A 22032-nucleotide genomic window follows, 5' to 3' on the forward strand; every position below is an offset into this window, starting at 1 on the left:
CTATATATTCATTACAGTGAAGAAACTACCCCTTCACCTGACTCTACCTGGTAAAATACAATCTTCCCCAACCAAAATAAAAAAAATAGTAAAACAGTCTGAAAACTTTTATTTTCAAAATTTCCGCAGACATTAGTTTCATATCCAAAGTTATGGGCCTCTACACAGAAGAACAAACACTATAAACTTGTATCTCTCTGCCCCAAACAAATGAACTATTTAAATGTGTTATATAATACAGCATTACAGATGTCTACTTTAACATATGAAATCCCGATACACAACCATCGCTAACCCATTCACGCAAGGCAATAGCGTTTTTCTGAGGTTAGTCTCGTGGACTATCAAAATACAATACTAGAAAAGACTCATTTTAAATTCATCTTTCACCATGATATGATCCTAAATACAAACTGCTGTGTGTAACTGTATTAGAATGAAGTATGCCCGATGTCTTAAATAACGTTTGAAACCCAAAAAAAAAAAAGACATGCTTGATTATCAAATACTTCAATCGATCATATCTAATGATACCTCGGAATACGGAGCGTGTTAGATTTCTATGCAATACTGTCCCTTACGTTAGCAGTAATGTAATGCCTTTTCTAGAATGTACAGGCTTTACAATATCAAGTTTCTGTATATTCATTAGTTCAACAGGCACAGATATGCTAAAAAAAAAAAAAAAACCTTCCTCTTACCTCCATGCTGCAATAGCTTCAACAATACTAACTCAGCGATACAATTGGTTGTGCTGAATACAGTAGGTGGGTAAGCTGTAAGTGTGATTCATACAGTAGGTATACTTTGTGACAGAGGACCCTTGAGAGACTGTAGAATACCGCCCAGGGTCCTCGAACTGCTAAAATCCATCTCCCTTCCGGGTGGCCATAGCTAAGAGGCACTCACTAGTTCACTCAGTCAATTGACTAGTTCCTTCACTATTGCATTCATTGGTCAAAGAGCCCAGTGTCCTCATCAGGTTGTCCAGTCCCAACATGTATCCGTCCTCTCGGTTGCCCTCCTGCCAGGGTATGCAGTGGTCCAGAGTCTGTCCTTCAGGTAACCCTGTGGTCTTACCAAAGTCAATGAGCCAAACCTCAGCTCGCTCAGTGTGGTCATGGATGAAGAGGAGGGAGCTCCCAATCACCTTGGAGAAAAAGACTAGTACTCATTACAATATAATAATTGATATTGTTCACTGGTATGCCTCACAAAAGCTCTTCGAAGTGTTTAATATATACAGTCCGTGGCCAAAAGTTGAGAATGACACAAATATTAATTTCTACAAAGTTTGCTGCTTCAGTGTGTTTAGAGATTTGTCAGATGTTACTATGGAATACTGAAGTATAATTACAAGCATTTCACAAGTGTCAAAGGCTTTTATTGACAATTACATGAAGTTGATGCAAAGAGTCAATATTTGCTGTGTTGACCCTTCTTTTTCAAGACCTCTGCAATCCGCCCTGGCATGATGCCAATTAACTTCTAGGCCACATCCTGACTGATGGCAGCCCATTCTTGCATAATCAATGCTTGGAGTTTGTCAGAATTTGTGGGTTTTTGCTTGTCCACCTGCCTCTTGAGAATTGACCACAAGTTCTCAATGGGATTAAGGTCTGGGGAGTTCTGGCCACGGACCCAAAATATCGATGTTTTGTTCCCCGAGCCACTTAGTTATCACTTTTGCCTTATGGCAAGATGCTCCATTATGCTGGAAAAGGAATTGTTCACCACCAAACTGTTCCTGGATGGTTGGGAGAAGTTGCTCTCAGAGGATGTGTTGGTACCATTCTTAATTCATGGCTGTGTTCTTAGGCAAAATTGTGAGTGAGTCCACTCCCTTGGCTGAGAAGCTACCCCACACATGAATGGTCTCAGGATGCTTTACTGTTGGCATAATACAGGACTGATGGTAGTGCTCGCCTTGTCTTCTCCGGACAAGCTTTTTTCCGGATGCCCCAAACAATCAGAAAGGGGATTCATCAGAGAAAATGACTTTTCCCCAGTCCTCAGCAGTCCAATCCCTGTACCTTTTGCAGAATATCAGTCTGTCCCTGATGTTTTTCCTGGAGAGAAGTGTCTTCTTTGCTGCCCTTCTTGACACCAGGCCATCCTCCAAAAGTATTCGCCTCACTGTGTGTGCAGATGCACTCACACCTGCCTGCTGCCATTCCTGAGCAAGCTCTGTACTGGTGGTGCCCCAATCCAGCTGCTGAATCAACTTTAGGAGACGGTCCTGGTGTTTGCTGGACTTTCTTGGGCGCCCTGAAGCCTTCTTCACAACAATTGAACCACTCTCCTTGAATTTCATGATGATCCGATAAATGGTTGATTTAGGGTGAAATCTTACTGGCAGCAATATCCCTGCCTGTGAAGCCCTTTTTGTGCAAAGCAATGGTGACAGCACCTGTTTCCTTGCAGGTAACCATGGTTGACAGAGGAAGAACAAAGCTTCCTTTTCAAGCTTCCATTCTGTTATTCGAACTCAATCATGACAGAGTGATCTCCAGCCTCGTCCTTGTCAACACTCACACCTGTGTTAACTAGAGAATCACTGACATGATGTCAGCTGGTCCTTTTGTGGCAGGGCTTAAATGCAGTGGAAATGTTTTTGGGGATTCAGTTAATTTGCATGGCAAAGAGGGACTTTGCAATTCATTGCAATTCATCTGATCACTCTTCATAACATTCTGGGGTATATGCAGATTGCCATCATACAAACTGAGGCAGCAGACTTTGAAAATTAATATTTGTGTCATTCTCAAAACTTTTGGCCACGACTGTAAAATGTGATGAACAAATTTCAATAGAAAACACGTGCTGATGAACTAAAGCTCCTCTATTCACCTCATGTCTCTTGAAGAATTCAGATGACTTCAGGGCTTGTTGAATTTTTGCTAGTTTGCTGAGGTATGAATTCTGTATGAGAGGGAGAGAATAGGGGGCAATGTGATAATTCTGGCTGTAGAGTAGAGACTTGGGAGCCTCCCTTGATAAATCCATTAAATTAAGAGGTTATGTGTACAGGTAGCTCAATTCCATTTGCCATCTGTCGTTCCAACAGGATCTACTATAGTGCATATTGCCATGTGGGTTTCTCATCCTATCCAAATATTTACCAATGTGTGTATTACTTTTCATGTGATCTTACACAAGACAGGTAAACCAATTTCTTTGACTGTTCAAGTATGGCCTTTACACGAGACAAGGTATGTCTCCATTTGTCTATGAATCAGCAGAACATGCAAATGAATGCGGCTGTAACACCATAACAGGTAGGACTCGTTGCTGTCAACCTACTACGATGTTTGTATTGCCTCCGGAAAAGTCCCTGAAGACCTGTGTGACATCCGCCTTAGACCGGGTCTTCTTGAAATCCGTATGACATGTACCGTCAGCTTTCTGTGAGAAGGAACAGACAACATGACTAAATTGAATATGTAGTGAACTACAAATAAAAAAAACTCATCAGCAACATTAACCATTAAAAATTGGTTAATGGGGACGGGGGGGACGGGGGACAAGAAAAACCTTTTCCTGGTTTAAATGGGAAAGGATCTCTATGGTGGCGTTTTGAGTGAAAACTGACCAAATTCCTTCTTTTATATTGACACACTGGTACTTGCCTTGATGCCCTCGATGCGGAACCCCAGGGTGTGTGTGGAGCTGAGGGTCTCTCTCCACTGCATGTAGCAGGGTTTGGTGACGGCCCTCTGGAGGTGCTCCTGTGGGCTGGGGGCCTCGCTGTCCACCTCCAGCATCTTGTCATACAGATCCCTACGGAGCTTAGGCCGCTCCCGCGCTCGCACCAGCTCCTCCTCCAGATACGTCCTGAGAGGAAAACAACAGAACGAGACACACTGAGCGGCGTATGACACGGTTTACAATCCTCACAGCTAAGTGACTTGTCATTGTCTTGTCGTGTATGATGAGAGTGGAGTTGGTGTGGTGGCACTACAGACAAGGCATTGCAAAGTCTTACTTGGTAGACAAAAAGAGAAGCAAAGTCAATGTATGAAGGTCAGTTTCATTCTGCTAATGGAACTTCCTCTGTATAAAAGGAGGAAGTCAGGAGGAGACTCCAGGGTGCACAGCCTGATTGTTAGTTTAACTGTGTGACACGGTGTGTTAGCTGACAGTGAGAGAGCTTGGGTAATGAATTGGATTGCATGTTTGTCAGAAGGGAGTCTCCAGGGGAAACCTGTGCCTGCAACCCCCCCTGTGTGCGTTTGTACGTGGTTCTTTGTCTATGTACAGGAAACGTGAGGGCCTCTGTGTGACATGACACCCCCACCAACTGTGGCAGGAAATCCTCACAGAAACAGTTTTTTTTTTGTTACGAGTCACGGTTGGAGTAATATAATTTGGCAGTATCAGAGAGCATTTTCCATCTTACACTTCAGTGCTCCTGATAGCAGAACATACACACTGTAAACTTATTTTTTCAAGAGAAAAAGAAACAAGTTTACAGTGTGTATGTTCTGCTATCAGGAGCACTGAAGTGTAAGATGGAAAATGCTCTCTGATACTGCCAAATTATATTACTCCAACCGTGACTCGTTTGCCATTTTCTCAACATTGCTTAATACCTCCTTTCACCCAACCCTCCTAAAGGGCCAGACATGTAGTATTCTGCACATTATTATGGAACAGACCTACTGCTGCTACCTTACCTCACTCCCATCTTGCAGTCCATAACACTGGGTTCATCAAAGTTGACCAGTAGATCAGTCATATGTAGGAAGGGCTCCCCATCCCTCTCCACCACCCCATGGTATCCTGGCACAAAGCCCTGGAGCACGTCACCCTGCAACCTCTCAAAGCACAGCTTCTCATTCTCGGAGAACTTCTTCAGAATGGTGCCTTTGCCGCCAGCTTTGAAATTACCTGGAAAAGAGCAGCACAGACACACTGACATTCCACAGCAAACCACTCATGACTGACAGTTTATATTGACATTTTAGGGGGGGGAATAAGACATATGACTTAGTGACTTCTGAACGTATTCACACCCCTAGACTTTTTCCACATTTTTGTGTTACAGCCTAAATATAAAAATGTATTAAAATGAGAGTGACTAACTACAAACAATACCCCCGTAATGTCAAAGTGGAATTATGTTTTTAGAAATTTGTACAAATTTGTTAAAATAAAAGCTGAAATGTCTTTAGTCAATATGTATTCAAGCCCTTTGTTATAGCAAGCATAAATAAATTCAGGAGTGAAGATTTGCTTAACAAGTCACATTATAAGTTGCGTGGACTCACTCTGTGCACAATAATAGGGTTTAACATGATTTTTGAAAGACTACCTCATCTCTGTACCCCACACACACACACATACAGATAATTGTAAAGTCCCTCAGTCGAGCAGTGGACTTCAAAACAGATTCAACCAAAGACCAGGGAGGTTTTCCAATACCTCGCAAAGAAAGGCACCTATTGGTATTTTTTTGTATATAATAATTCATCATTCATTATTATTATAATAAAATGTCATTTAGCAGACGCTTTTATCCAAAGTGAATAACAATCATGCATACACGTTTATATATGTGTGAGTAGACACGGGAATTGAACTCACAATCCTGGCGTCACAAGCTCCATGCTCTATCAACTGAGCCATACAGGACCACAAAAATGCAGACATTGAATATTTCTTTAAGCATGAAAAAGTTATTAATTACACCTTGTGTAATTACACCCAGCAATCACTACAAAAGATACAGGCGTCCTTCCTAACTCAGTTGCCGTAGAGGAAGGAAACCACCATGGTCGGCAAAGTAGCAAGCCAAAGCCCTACTAGCCTACTCTAAACCAGCTAGCACTATAACCCACAGTCAAAAACAAAACCTTTGCTAGCAGAGGAAAAAGCAGAGAGCAGAGGCCTACTCAATGAGATTGACGACTGGGGCCCACACAATGGCAAAAGAGGCTGGGTTACCAGAGCCAGGGAAAGAGGCGCTTCAGGGGAGAGGCCGTAGCGAAGTGGTCACCAACCTTTTCGGAGTCAAGACCACTTCTGCAGTCAAAAAGCATGCAGAGTTCTACCGCTCATAATATTTTCTAAACAGGACTTAAAATGTAACATTAACCTAATAAAAACAGTTCTGTAGGAATGAGGTTTGTGCACTAGGCCCAAACCTAAAGCATATTGGCTGTGGACCTGGCTTGCCAATATTCTTCTCAGACCATATTATATTTCAAAACTTGAGATTTGATAACAATTAGATCTGTTGGTGTAGCACTTGCAAGGAACAGCTGAGCATAAATTGAAATTATTAACTTTGTTCCTGGACTGATGGTACCTGCATCCAATGGTAATGGTGCTTTTATGACAACTGGGACCCGGGGGGGGGGGCAAATCGTGGCGTCAATGATCTTCAGGACGGAAAGTCGGAGCTCTAGAGTTTCCAACATGGAATTCTGAGTTGAATGACCGTTCAAACTATTGTTCCCAGTCAGATCTCATTTTTGCCAGAGTTCCCAGTTGTCTTGATCAGCAGAGGGAAGGAGAGAGCAGCAGAGGTTCCTCCTCTCACCGTCCCTGCTCTCTCCTTCCTTTTCTCGAGTGAGACTGAGCAGAAAGAGGGGACACGGTCTTCCAACTGATGGCGAAACTAATCTGTCTCAAGCACAAATTCATGCTGTTCCTATGACCAGAGAAAGTCCTCATTATTAAAAAAAAAGACAACAAACTGCTAATAATAAGTCATATGCAGGCCTATCGATAGACTTGGCTACTCATTCATCGCAGCGGGAGAAGTAGGAAGAGGCCCGTTTTATAATAGTGTCGAATAAAAGCAGACATGAACTCACTCATAAAAACAGCAGCTCTTTGATGTGTTCTTTGAGTCTCTCTGGTCATGGTTTTAAAACTTATGAAACCTCATGTAGGCTAGCATCAAACTCTGTGGCCGGGGAAGCTGTAGACAAAGTGATTTGAGCTATCCAAATTGGCCGGCGCAGTAGGCACACTCAATTTAACCACAGGTCTCCCGGACTGCCTGGTAGGCGGAGTTTGTCTTTTCAGAGAAAATAAATTGTTCAAAAATGGGAACACTTTGCCTGCGCAGGGCTTCTGAATCAAGTGCAACTACCAACAACAGCGCAACTCGCGCACACACAAAAAAAAGGAGTGTAAGCCTTTATCGTCAGTGACCGCTGCCATAGAACTTACCGGCAAATAATCAGTGGGAGGCGGAAGCCATACCCGGCAGCGAGAGTCAGAGGGTAATCTGATAGGAGGCCAGGAGTGAACCAGCAGGCCAGCGATCAGAGGAAGAACCCTGGCAGGTGGAAGTCACAGCAGCGCAGTCCAGACTCAAATCCAATTTATGCTTGATCCGAAAATATGGTTGGAGGCTTTGTATGGCGGGTGTGACAATTGCAGAGCCGCCAGAGGCACGCAGAGGCCCAATCAAGCTCCGTACCACATCGCTGTGTGCCTCTCACATTTTTGCAACAATGTGGAGGACTCCATATTGGCATGATTGGTTGATGGTAGGTGGGGACAGGAGGTCCTGTATAAAACACAAACTCAGTGTATTAGGTAGTCGTTGTGGAATTGTTAGATATTGCTGCACTGTCGGAACTAGAGGCACAAGCATGTCGCTACACTCGCAATAACATCTGCTAACCATGTGTATGTGACCAATATAATTGTATTTTATTTGACAACAGCTCTGTGAAGCGCAAAAAGTACATTTGCGCTGACTTCTGCACCGTCTGTATCAGCAGTAAATGCTGTACAGCCACTGCAGACCACAGATTGACCATGCAGAACCTTTTCAGAGGTAGACTAACAGCTAACGAGCTCTAATAAAGCAAGGTTGTAAAAGTCCAGCATGCAAAGCAAGTGGACAAAAGCAGGCTGAAAAGTAGACAAAAAAACAGAACAATGAAGAACTAACAAATCGAAGTTAACAAGTCAACACTGTTAGGAGAAACATGTACCAGGAACAAGCGGCAGTCTCGCACGAAGACAAAAAAATACTTAGGCCCTGAAATGACATCACACAGTTACAGAGATCTAATGGCTGTGATAGGAGAAAACTGAGGATGGATCAACATTGTAGTTAGTCCACAATACTAACCTAAATGACAGTGAAAAGAAGGGAGCCTGTAAAGAATAAAAATATTCAACAATAAGGCACTCAAGTAAAACTGCAAAAAAAAAATGTGTAAAAGTAACTTCATGCCCTGAATACAAAGTGTTATGTTTGGGGCAAATCCAAAACAACACATCACTGAGTACCACTCATCATATTTTCAAGCATGGAGGTGGCTGCATAATGTTATGGGAATGCTCGTCATCGGCAAGGACTACGGAGTTGTTTTAGGATCGAAAGAAACAAAAGAGAGCTAAGCACCTAGAGGAAAACCTGGTTCGGTCTGCTTTCCACCAGACACTAGGAGACAATTTCACCTTTCAGCAATAACCTAAAACACAAGGCCAAATATACACTGGAGTTGCTTACGAAGACAACATTGAATGTTCCTGAGTGGCTTTATTTTCAAGTCGATTTAAGCCAAAACTCTGGTAAGACTTAAATGGCTGTCTAGCAATGATAAAGAACCAACTTGACAGAGCTTGAATAATTTGAAATAGAATCATGTGCAAATATTGTACAATGCAGGTGTGCAAAGCTCTTAAAATATTTACCCAGAAAGACTTACTTTAATCACTACCAAAGCTGATTCTAACATGGATTAAGTCCGGGGTGGGAATACTTATGTAAATTATATATTTCTGTATTTAATTTTTAATACATTTGCAAACATTTCTAAAAACATGTTTTCACTTTGTCATTTGGGATATTGTGTGTAGATGAGTGGAAACAATACATTGAATCCATTTTATGCTGTAACAACAAATGTGTAATAAGTCAAGGAGTATAAATATGTTGTGAATGCACTGTATTTAAGATAATCTTTTAAGAGGTAGCACGTTTTTAGTTATTGTCAGAAGATGGGCAGAGACTCTGCTGTCCTAGCTTCAGGTGGAAGCTCGTTCCACCATTTGAGTGCCAGGACAGAGAGGAGCTTGGACTGGGCTGAGCAGGAGCGGACCTTCTGTAAGGTGGGAGGACCAAGAGACCAGAGGGGGCAGAATGGAGTGCTCGGGTTGGGTGTAGGGTTTGAGTATAGCTAGGTAGAGGAGCAGTTCCCTTTGTTGCTCCATAGGTAAGCACCTTGATTTTGTAATGGATGAGAGCTTCGACTGGAAGCCAGTGGGGTGTGCGGAGGTACGGGGTGACATGGTAGAACTTGGAATGGTTGAACATCAGGCAGGCTGCGGAGATCTGGATAAGTTGCAGGGGTTTTATGGCACAAGCAGGGAGCCCAGCCAACAGTGAGTTGCAGCAGTCCAGATGGGAGATGACAAGTGCCTGGATTAGGACCTGAGCCATTTCCTGTGTGAAGTACTAGGGTCGTACTCTACGGATGTTGTAGAGCATGAACCTGCAGGAGTGAGTCACTGCTTTGATGTATGCAAAGAACGCTAGGGTGTTGTCCAGGATCACGCCAAGGTTCTTTGCATTCTGGGAGGAAGACACCGTAGAGTTAGTCAACCGTGATGGAGAGGTCTTGGAGCGGGCAGGCCTTCTTGTTGAGGTTGAGCTTGAGGTGGTGGGCCAATATCCAAACTGAGATGTCTGCCTGGCATACAGAGATGCCTGTCGCCACCTGGGTGTCAAAAGGGGGAAGTAGAAAAGTAATTGAGTGTCATCCGTGATAGGAGAGACCATGTGAGGATGTGACGGAGCCAAGTGACTTGGTGTATAGAGAGAAGAGGGCCTAGGACAGAGCCCTGGGGGACACCAGTAGTGAGAGGACATGGTGCAGAGATCCTCTCCACGTCACCTGGTAGGAGCGGCCAGCCAGGTAGGATGCAAACCAAGAGTGTGGAGATCCTGAGATGCCCAGCCCTGAGAGGGTGGAGAGGAGGATCTGATGGTTTATAGTGTTGAAGGCAACGGACAGATCTAGGAGGATGAGGAGAGATATAGAGTCAGCTTTGCGGAGAGCCTCCGTGACAGAGAGGAGAGCGGTCTCGGCTGAGTAACCCGTCTTGAAGCTGGTTAGGGTCAAAAAGATTGTTTCAGATGGAATTTGCAGTTGTGTGTGACTAATAGCATACAGTAGTCTGTGTCTCGTGTGCTTTATTTTGTGTGGAATGTGCACAGTATGTATCATTAGTGATTGGTTCGTGGTACGCTGCTCTGATCAGTGAGGGGTCATGACCATGATGACTGTGCTTTACCTTTGTGTCCAGCTAGTTGAACCCAGGACAGGTTTCTTCTCTGGGAGCCAACAAAAGGCCAGTTGACGACGATATTCTTTAGCGTCCACCAGGGAATGCTCTGAGGAAAGAAGACCAAGCACAGTAACAGTCAGGTTTACCTCGTTGGAGTATCTGGTTCATTATCAACCAGGCAGAGTCACTGTCCTCCTCAAGCCAGCGCTCACCAGTCGGGTGGACGTCAATTAAGTTGTATAACGATAATGATCATGATTTGACTCAAATACGACGGACAGCTGTCATAATCACTTGGCCACTGTGACTTTGGTTATTTGCTTCAATGTATCGAAGTCACTAACCGTAGCTTCATACCCTTATCGTGGCTCAACTCGAATTCAAACCTCAAATCTAACCCTAGCTTCATGGCCCCGTTCTTGCTCAACCCTAAACCTTAATCCTTCACGTGATGAATTGTTGTCTCTCCCTTTCTGCCTGTTTGTGCTGTTGTCTGTGTCCAAAAATGTTTGTACCCTGTTTGTGCAGCTACCGTGTTGTCATGTTGTGCTGCTGCCATGCTGTGTTGTCTTTGGTCTCTCTTTATGTAGTGTTGTCTCTTGTTGTAATGTGTGTGTGTTTTATCCCACATTTTCATTTTGAATCCCGTCCCCGCAGGAGGCCTTTTGGTAGGCCATCATTGTAAATAAGAATTTGTTCTTAACCGACTTGCCTAGTTAAATAAATAAAAACCTAGCCATTACCCCTAACCCATTACTTGAAACACTAACCTTGGCCTCATCTGCAAACATATTTGTTTCTTTGCTATAGATTGTAATTTCTGTGGAACTTACAAATTTCACTACCAGCTGTTGTGTATGGTCACACCTGATTGGCTTTCTGTTTCCATGTGATTTGCATTAAGACAGTCATGGAGATCTTGTTCAACGAGATGTGGATGATTCAGGCAGAGACGTGACCACTTTGGTTCTCTATCTGTGATGAGACGTTGAGTGAGTCACACAGAATGTTCACAGCAGAACTGCTACACAGTCTTAGCACTGGCTTGATGACACAGAGGTGAGACATTATTTTATTACACTCTAAAAGGAAACATTTCCACACCAATCCGGTTTAAGACCTGGACATGGCACCGTTTCAGCTGATGTGTTAAATTGCTTTGATTATAAAAATCATTATGCTGCCTTCTTTATAGACCGAACACTGTTGACCATCCCAAGGTTGAATGACATAGGCCTGGATCAGGCTTCTTGCGTGTGGTTTGAGTATTATCTGTCAGACAAGACACAGTGTGTGATTTCTAAATGGTGTTAAGTCTAGTTTTCGAGATATATGTTTTTATAATGTTCAGCTGTATGCAGACGACACGTATCTATGGCATTGCCCCAACTGACGACCAGGCTGTGTAAGAGCTGCAATCTGGCCTGGTTGCCTTACAGAATGCTCCGGTAGGGTTAAAACGTATACTTAATGCGGGCAAGACCAAATATATGTTGTTCTCTTATTCTCGTAAAGTTTTGGGGGCTGGACTACATATTTATCAGGGCTGGACTACATATTTATGGGGGCTGGACTACATATTTATTCATCCGATGGTTCTCCCGTTGATCGGGTCACCACCTATAAATATCTGGGCATTTGGATTGACAAAGATTTCATGTTTTAAAAAATATATATATACAGATGTGCTAGTTAAAAATATTTAAAGTGGGCTTATTCTTCAGAAATAGATATTGCCTCTCCCTAAGTAGCAGGAAGCAGATTGTTTACAAAGCTCGACTACACAAGCTTCCAACTTACCTAACTGTGCTACTAAAGTATAAAAGAATGAGCTACCAAAACATCCCTGCGAATGGATTAAACTCGAGGTCCCTCTGGTCTCGACCAATTTAGGTAAATCCTCCTCTAGTTTCAGGGATCCCCTGAATAAATACAAGTAAAACCATATATGTTTGTAAAGTACTGAGACACAGTGCATTCGGAAAGTGTTCAGACGCCTTGACTTTTTCCACTTTGTTACATTACAGCCTCATTCTAAACAGGATTAAATCATTTCCCCCCTCAATTTACACAAAATACCAAATGTATTAAAAATGTATTCTTATTTACATAAGAGTACATACCCTTTGCTCTGAGACTCCAAATTGAGCTCAGATGCATCCTGTTTCCATTGATCATCCTTGAGATGTTTCTATAACTTAATTGGAGTCCATCTGTGGTAAATTCAATTGATTGGACATGATTTGGAAAGGCACACACCTGTCTATATAAAGGTCCCATAGTTGACAGTGCATGTCAGAGCAAAAACCAAGCCATGAGGTCAAAGGAATTGTCCGTAGAGACAGGATTGTGTCGAGGCACAGATCTGGGGAAGGGTATCAAAAGATGTCTGCAGCATTGAAGATCCCCAAGAACACAGTGGCCTCAATCATTCTTAAAATGGAAGAAGTTTGGAAGCACCAAGAATATTCCTAGAGCTGACCAGGAAGATAACCAAGAACCCAATGGTCACTTGGACAGAGCTCTAGAGTTCCTCTGTGGAGATGGGAGAACCTTCCAAAAGGACAAACATCTCTGCAGCACTCCACCAAACAGGCCTTTATGATATAGTGGCCAGACGGAAGCCACTCCTCAGTAGAAGGCACATGACAGCCCACTTGGAGTTTGACAAAAGGCACCTAAAGACTGACCGTGAGAAGAAAAAAATATTGGGTCTGATGAAACTCTTTGGCCTGAATGCCAAGCGTCACGTCTGGAGGAAACCTGGCATCATCCCTACGGTGAAGCATGGTGGTGGCAGCATCATGCTTTGAGGATGTTTTTTCAGCGGCAGGGACTGGGAGACTAGTCAGGATCTAGATCCTTGATGAAAACCTACTCCAGAGCGCTCAGGACCTCAGACTGGGGTGAAGGTTCACCTTCCAATAGGACAACAACCCTAAGCACACAGCCAAGACAATGCAGCAGTGGCTGCGGGACAAGTCTCTGAATGTCCAGAGTGGCCCAGCCTGAGCCCGGACTTGAACCCTCTGGAGGGTTCTGGAGAGACCTGAAAATAGCTGAGCAGCAACGCTCCCCATCCAAACTGACAGAGCTTGAGAGGATCTGCAGAGAAGAGTGGGAGAAAATCCCCAAATACAGGTGTGCTAAGCTTGTAGCATCATACCCAAGAAGACTCAAGGCTGTACTTGGTGCTTCAACAAAGTACTGAATAAATAAATAAATACATAAACTTATGTAAATGTGAAATTTCCGTTTTTTTATTTTGAAAATCTAAACTTTATTCTTTGTCATCATGCGGTATTGTGTGTAGATTGATGGGGGAAACAACAATTTAATCAATTTTAGAGTAAGACTGTACTGTAACTAAACGTGGAAAAAGTCAAGGGGCCTGAATACTTTCCGAATGCACTGTAAGTCCAGTGGACACTGACAATTTAGGGTAAGCAATGAAACAGAGGTCGGAGGTCACAATGCAGTATGCTGAGATTGCAGTAAAAGGAAGTGAAGCCCTAGTCATTGGCCGCAGTGAAAGAACACTAACTCATTCTATTGATTGTCACGAAAGCCCCATATACTACCCACCATTGCGACCTGTACGCTCTCGTTGGCTGGCCCTCGCTTCATACTCGTCGCCAAACCCACTGGCTCCATGTCATCTACAAGACCCTGCTAGGTAAAGTCCCCCCTTATCTCAGCTCGCTGGTCACCATTGCATCTCCCACCTGTAGCACACGCTCCAGCAGGTATATCTCTCTAGTCACCCCCAAAACCAATTCTTTCTTTGGCCGCCTCTCCTTCCAGTTCTCTGCTGCCAATGACTGGAACGAACTACAAAAATCTCTGAAACTGGAAACACTTATCTCCCTCACTAGCTTTAAGCACCAACTGTCAGAGCAGCTCACAGATTACTGCACCTGTACATAGCCCACCTATAATTTAGCCCAAACAACTACCTCTTTCCCTACTGTATTTTTATTTATTTTGCTCCTTTGCACCCCCATTATTTTTATTTCTACTTTGCACATTCTCCCATTGCAAATCTACCATTCCAGCGTTTTACTTGCTATATTGTATCTACTTTGCCACCATGGCCTTTTTGCCTTTACCTCCCTTATCTCACCTCATTTGCTCACATCGTATATAGACTTGTTTATACTGTATTATTGACTGTATGTTTGTTTTACTCCATGTGTAACTCTGTGTCGTTGTATGTGTCAAACTGCTTTGCTTTATCTTGGCCAGGTCGCAATTGTAAATGAGAACTTGTTCTCAACTTGCCTACCTGGTTAAATAAAGGTGAAATAAAAAAATAAATAAAACAATTGTATACACTGGAAACAAATAACAGAACTCACAGACAGGAACTCTGAAATGTCAAGTGACACTTGCTGGTGTTGTTTATGTGGCATATGAAATGCCCTTTGTTGGTTTAGCCAGCTATGTGGGTGTCATATGTCCACACAGGCCTTCAACTCTCTCGCAAACACATCATTGCCAACAGTGTACAGTGACATATTAAATGAACATGTATTTAATAAAGCCATGTCATCTGTCAAGACAAGGAGATATGAACACAGTCCTTTCATTTGTGGCTACACACAATTCTATAGATGTAATGTAAAAGCTAGTCTGAATTTCAACATTGTAGTAGGCATTTCAATTCATTCAAAAAAAGATTGCAACATTTCCATGACCGTACGGGGCACACTCTCACACAAACTACAATCACTTCATGTTTGTGAACATTGTTGCTTCTTTAACCCTTTATTAATACATTCCTGTTGAGTTCTGGGACACATCTCTATGTAAAGCCGTGCCTAGTGTGGTTGTCAGACTGATGGAAAATAATGCTCCTGGGATCAGCTGCAAATAAAGCCCACTACACTTTGACTTGACCAATTATAAATGACATAACAGCCAACAAGAACTGGAACAAGGGAGTGACAATACTGAATGATTCACTCAAGCTGTTCATTTTCCTTGCAACAGTTTCTCAACCTGGCAGATTTGAATATGAGCAATCATTAACATACCATTTTTTTATTTTACAAATCGGTAGCGCCAATTGATGTGATGACAATGTTCATTCCTCTTTTTCACTGCAAGTAATTGTCATAGGGGAGGGTGGGGTAAGTTCAGCCAAAGGGGTAAACCATACACAAAATGAATAATTTGTCCAAATATTTAGGAAGACGTCATAATTTCATGGAGTCTGTGAAGGAAGAAACCACATTGAAAAAGTGGTAAGCAAGTTAGGTAATTTTTTAAAGATTGTCACCAAGTCAAATGAATTTATTGTGTTCGAAGCATCATGAAAGCTCCATCTAAACCAAAGAAGATCATTTTAAGAATGTTCTATACATCAGTGGGGGTCTCAATAAGCTTCAAAATTAGGTCCTAAACCTAGCATGACAAGCATAATTATACAGTTAAAGTCAGAAGTTTACATACACCTTAGCCAAATACATTTAAACTTGATTTTTCACAATTCCTGACATTTAATCCTTGTAAGAATTCCCTATCTTAAGTCAGTTAGGATGACCACTTTATTTAAGAATGTGAAATGTCAGAATAATAGTAGAGTGAAGGATATATTTCAGCTTTGATTTCTTTCATCACATTCCCAGTGGGTCAGAAGTTTACATACACTCAATTAGTATTTGGTAGCATTGCCTTTAAATTGTTTAACTTGGGTCAAATGTTTCGGGTAGCCTTCCACAAGGTTCCCACTATAAGTTGGGTGAATTTTGGCCCATTCCTCCTGACAGAGCTGGTGTACCCGAGTCAGGTTTGTAGGCCTCCTTGCTCACACGCTTTTTCAGTTCTGCCCACAAATTTTCTACAAAATTGAGGTCAGGGCTTGTGATGGACACTCCAATACCTTGACTTTGTTGTCCTTAAGCCCTTTTGCTTTGGAAGTGTGCTTGGGGTCATTGTCCAGTTGGAAAACACATTTGCAACCAAGCTTTAACTTCCTGACTAATGTCATTGAGATGTGGCTTCAATATATCCACAATTTTCCTACCTCATGATGCCATCTATTTTGTGAAGTGCACCAGTCCCTCCTGCAGCAAAGCAACCCCACAACATAATGCTACAACCCACATGCTTCACAGTTGGGATGGTGTTCTTCGGCTTACAAGCCTCCCCCTTTTTCCTCCAAACATAACGATGGTCATTATGGCCAAACAGTTATATTTTTGTTTCATCAGACCAGAGGACATTTCTCCAAAAAGTATGATGTTTGTCCCCATGTGCAGTTGCGATCTGTAGTCTGGCTTTTTTTGGTGGTTTTGGAGCAGTGGCTTCTTTCTTGCTGAGCAGCCTTTCAGGTTATGTCAATATAGGACTTGTTTTACTGTGGATATAGATACTTTTGTACGTGTTTCCTCTAGCATCTTCACAAGGTCCTTTGCTGTTGTTCTGGGATTGATTTGCACTTTTCGCACCAAAGTACGTTCATCTCTAGGAGACAGAACGCGTCTCCTTCCTGAGCGGTATGACGGCTGGGTGGTCCCATGGTGTTTATACTTGCATACTATTGTTTGTACAGATGAACATTGTACCTTCAGACGTTTGGAAATTGCTCCCAAGGATGAACCAGACCTGTGGAGGTCTTGGCTGATATCTTCTGAGTTTCCCATGATGTCAAGCAAAGAGGCACTGAGTTTGAAGGTAGGCCTTGAAATACATCCACAGGTACACCTCCAATTGACTCAAATGATGTCAATTAGCCTATCAGAAGCTTCTAAAGCCATGACATCATTTTCTGAAATTTTCCAAGCTGTTTTAAAGGCGCAGTTAACTTAGTGTATGTCAACTTCTGACCCAATGGAATTATGATACAGTGAATTATAAGTGAAATAATTTGTCTGTCAACAATTGTTGGAAAATTACTTGTGTCATGCACAAAGTAGATGCCATAACCGACTTGCCAAAACTATAGTTCGTTAACAAGAAATTTGTGGAGTGTTTGAAAACGAGTTTTAATGACTCCAACTTAAGTGTATGTAAACTTCCGACTTCAACTGTAGCTGTGTGGGCTAATATAGTCAAAATGTTTGCCTTGGGGTAAGTTGAGCCAATGGCAAGTTGAGCAAATTGAAGTGTTGTCTTCCCAGGCGTAATGCAAGGAATTATTGCTGGTATATGAGCTAACAACAGGGCCTATGTTAAAAGTGTTAGATAGCTTGTCTATGTTTTCAAACTGTACATTTTCCATGGCCTCTGATTATTTCCAGGGATACACAACATCTTGAAATACATGTAGATATCTTTGTTAGAAAGAATACTATATTTCCCTTGACGGAGTAATGCTAAAGGGTAAAAAAATTAAAATAATCTACTTACCTCACTCTCCCCTACTGGAAAAACACAGAATGGGTAACCTAGTGTACAAAGTAGTAGTTTTCTTTCTGTGTTGAAAGGGCAATAACTAAATGTCAATGTGGCTCAAATGTGTACATAAGTCATAAGACTATGGGGGTGTCTTGTAATGTAAGTGTGGGGGCTGACTGGAGACTTCATCTACCATTTAAAAAGGTTAGCGAGGTAATGAAATCTCTATTTTCATAACGGGGAGGAACCTTTTCCATTACCATTTTTTGTTTTCAATAACTGGAAAGAGCAATAAAACGGTTGAGTATGAGAGCTTTCAAGTGGTCTGTCATACTGACCTGGCCCAGTTGGAGAGCACTGTGAACCACTATGCAGTGTACACAGCCCAGCCATCCCTTCCTGCAGGGCCAGGCAATGTGTATGCAGTGTGTTTAAAGGAAGCTGACAGCTAAGAGCCTTCTATGGAGATGGCTGAGCTCTGACGAGTTACACAGAGGCACAGATCTCCTTTGTCAGAGGAAAAGTCAAATATGGCTTCTGACAAGTAGATTATTATTCACTTCGATCAGAATTTTCACCCAGTGGTGTAGAGAAACAGAGAGGCCTTAGAAGTCAAACATTGAATTATGTTTTTACATTCACAAGTGACATTGTTTGGCAACTTTGTTGGATCATCATATTAGGTATTCACATCTACTTTTAAGTTTGAGGATCTAAAACTACTGTATTGTCCTGACAAACACAACTGTGCCATTATTTTATACAGCAAGTCATCAATCAAGCGTGTTGAAGTCAAATACAACACCATCCTCAGCCCTCCTAAATTATACTGTAGGCCAGGCAAACAGCAGCGCCTGTATTATGTGCTATAAGACGTGGCTAAAACAAAATGGCTGCTTCAGACCAGGGTCCATCAGACATGAAGGAAGTTAACTCAATTAAGATTGGGGGGTAAACTAAATCCTTTCCACTTCTGTGTTGTCTCACAGAAGTGCACCGCAAAAGAGGAAATTACCTTTAAGATGGCTAACTATAGGCCTATCTGACATGATCCCAATCAAGACTAAATAAACCATTTGAAGAGTGTCTGTAATTACCCAAGTGATCAGCGCTAACTGATCACTTGGCTGTTGATTAGATACAAAAATGTCCTGTTTTTCACTCAGTGATTCTTCGTTACTGCACTATAAATGAGAAAACATTATAAAGACCCTCAAAAACAACTGATTATACCAGTATCACATGTACTGTATGTTGCTTAATGGTCTTGTGTATGAAATGGTTTCTAACAGATGAATTAATACATTAAGGAAAGGGTGTTTAGTAAATTCATCAGAAAGCTCACATCCATGAAAGATGAACTATGCAGAAATCGCTCCGCCATTTCTTGGTTGCTAAAATTCTAGTTCACATGACAAAACAAGCAAGTATAGTGTAGAGAATCATTCTACCATTTAAACCACTGTGAAATATATTTGTGTGCAAAGCTGTCATCAAGGCAAAGGGTGGCTACTTTGAAGAATCTCAAATATATTTGGATTTGTTTAACACTTTTTTGGTTTCTACATGATTCCATGTGTGTTATTTCATAGTTTTGATGTATTCACTATTATTATACAATGTAGAAAATAGTAAACAATTAAGAAAAACCCTGGAATGAGTAGGTGTGTCCAAACCTTGTACTGTACAGTACATAGGGGAAGAATAAATCTAGCCCTATGACAGGACAGAGTTCTCAGTCATAATATCAAAATGACTGCCAGATCTGAGATATACTAGTAGACTAAACATTTCTAGCCTGTATCTATGGGTAACAGCGTTGACAAAAGTAATAGACTGCAAAAACGAAAGTTAAGAACGGGAACCATAGAAAATGTGCAAATAGAACAGAGCTACCGCTTCTTAGACTTGCTGTCAATGAATTTTGTCAGGTCGCTCCAAAATTGTAAATATTGCAGCTTTAACAGGGTTGGCCTTAAAATGAGGTACATATGTAAATGAATCACTAATCACATGAAATAAAAATCATCTTCAGAAATAACTGTCAGAACTTGAGCTTAACTACATGACGGTGAAAACCTGGATACATTTGGAGTTAAGTGGGTTAAAATCTTCCTAGAAGTCACAGAGGGTGCCTGGAATGCAATGAAAATGCAGAATTTTGGCACTTGTTTTTTGTTGCCACAAGTCTTCATTTAAAAAAGGCTGATTTATTGAATTCTCCATGTGGTCTATATTAAAGGTTACAAAGTTTCTCAACCCAGCTTTATTAAAGGGCAATTCATTAATTTATTATAACAGGCTTTTAAAATTCTATATTGGTGCACAATCTCATTCAAATATGAAAAGGGACCCAAAGGCACTCTTTTTGTGGAAAGACCCAATAACAATAAGACTTTAATTGAATAAAGAATAGTCTGTACTCACTTCTCCCGTGTGCTCACACAAATGTTCTAATGTGATATTCCCCTTGCTCTTTTTCTCGTTGTCACTCAGAATGTCATCCTCTGACTCTATGGAGGAACCTGTTGAGGAGATAGAGGAGTTTGACATATTCCGTCGCAGAGGACCGTCCACATCAGCCCAGTCCTCCTGTTCCATCTCCTGCGAGCAGCCTCCATCTGGGGTTATTGTCACCTGTGGTACACGGCGCACCTCCATCATACTAGATTGCGCTAGAACGGCGTTAACCTCAGGCAACCTAACTTCTGTCATCTGGCACAGTTCATCGCAATTCTCAGATGCTTTGCAGCTTGTTCTGCGCTCTTTACAAAACCCTTCACCAATCCCAGCGCCAGACAGCCCTGCCTCCTTGGAGGTCTTTCGCCTCTTCTCCCTCTCCTTCGGCATTCGACTGATGAACGTGCGGGAGTGTGCACAACCGACACCGTGTAATCCAAAATTGTAGGGCGCTACAATTTAATTTTACCGCACTCCGTCAAACGTGGTTATCTCAATTACAGTACTATTTTTGAGTGCAACTTTCAGTGTATTTTCCAATACTGCAATAGGTGTTCTTCTGTTTAGGCTATTGTCCGGCATAGAGAGATATTTCGGGCGGTACAATGTACTGACTGGTGTTTTGGGGAACCCCACTCCACGGCGCACACCGCGTCGACACACACAAACTTATCTTCCGCATTGATTGTGCCTCTCTTCTTCTTCTTCTTCTTCTTCTTCTTCTTCTCCTTCTCCTTCTATGGGGTTTAACGGCGGTTGGCATCGAATCTGTTGCATTACCGCCACCTACTAGGCTGGAGTACAACTCCCTTATACTTTGCTTGAAAAATAAAAATGGACTAAATAAATATCATTCCATCTAACACTATACTCACTAACTTCACAATTATTTAAAATAAAATGAACACCACCCTACTCCACTATTCTTTTTCCTGATCCTGGTGCATACCTCGGTCTCCGATACTTCACCCTCATTCACTTCCATTTCTCCTCCTGTCTTAACAAACCATCTCCCTTTTATCCACCATTTTTATCCGACTCAAGCTCACCCTCTTCGACCCTCTCTCTCTTAGACCTCCTCTCCCTCTCCTTTTCCCTCCATTCCTCCTCTTTCTTCCAAGTATACGTCTCCTTTTGATAAAACTGCACTACTCCTGCCAACCATCTTTTTTTTTCTTTATTTTCACCTTTATTTAACCAGGTAGGCCAGTTGAGAACAAGTTCTCATTTACAACTGCAACCTGGCCAAGATAAAGCAGAGCAGTGCGACAAAAACAACAGCGCAAAGTTACACATGGGATAAACAAACGTACAATAGAAAAATCTGTATACAGTGTGTGCAAAATGAAGTAAGGAGGTAATGCAATAAATAGGCCAATAGTAGCTAAGTAATTACAATTGAGCAATTTACACTGGAGTGATATATGTGTCGATGAGGATGTGCAAGTAGAAATACTGGTGTGCAAAAGAGCAGAAAAACAAAAACAAATATGGGGATGAGGTAGGTAGTTGGTTGGATGGGCTATTTACAGATGGGCTGTGTACAGCTGCAGCGATCGGTAAGCTGCTCTGACAGCTGACGCTTAAAGTTAGTGAGGGAGATATGAGTCTATAACTTCAGTGATTTTTGCAATTCGTTCCAGTCATTGGCAGCAGAGAACTGGAAGGAAAGGCGGCCAAAGGGGGTGTTGACTTTGGGGATGACCAGTGAAATATACCTGCTGGAGCGCGTCCTACGGGTGGGGGTTGCTATGGTGACCAGTGAGCTGAGATAAGGCGGAGATTTACTTGGCAAAGACTTATAGATGACCTGGAGCCAGTGGGTGTGGCAACGAATATTTAGCTAGGACCAGCCAACGAGAGCGTATAGGTCGCAGTGGTGGGTAGTATATGGAGAGTATATGGGGCTTTGGTGACAAAACGTATGGCACTGTGATAGACTGCATCCAATTTGCTGAGTAGAGTGTT

At 42.2% G+C, this 22032-nt stretch overlaps 2 protein-coding genes across 3 annotated transcripts in view; one reads left to right on the forward strand and one right to left on the reverse strand.

Moving 5' to 3' along the window:
- Positions 1–22032, forward strand: part of ltk (leukocyte receptor tyrosine kinase) — a 172063-nt gene that overhangs the window by 72850 nt on the left and 77181 nt on the right. The window lies entirely within an intron of this gene.
- On the reverse strand, positions 93–20812 carry LOC110505365 (inositol-trisphosphate 3-kinase A). Of its 2 annotated transcripts, none has more exons than XM_021584542.3 (7): positions 20032–20812; positions 10270–10369; positions 4677–4890; positions 3630–3834; positions 3304–3405; positions 2851–2922; positions 93–1150 (listed from the first exon to the last, which is right to left on the reverse strand). In XM_021584542.3, the coding sequence occupies exons 1-7, from the start codon at positions 20452–20454 to the stop codon at positions 914–916; spliced, it is 1353 nt and encodes a 450-aa protein (XP_021440217.3). In that variant the 5' UTR covers positions 20455–20812; the 3' UTR covers positions 93–913. The 2 variants fall into 2 exon arrangements, with proteins under 2 accessions (XP_021440217.3, XP_021440219.3); XM_021584544.3 differs by having other exon boundaries at positions 93–1164; positions 20032–20803.

This window comes from Oncorhynchus mykiss, chromosome 25, assembly GCF_057628025.1.
Source record: "Oncorhynchus mykiss isolate SJ-2025 chromosome 25, ASM5762802v1, whole genome shotgun sequence".
In the NCBI taxonomy this organism is placed as follows: Eukaryota; Metazoa; Chordata; class Actinopteri; order Salmoniformes; family Salmonidae; genus Oncorhynchus; species Oncorhynchus mykiss.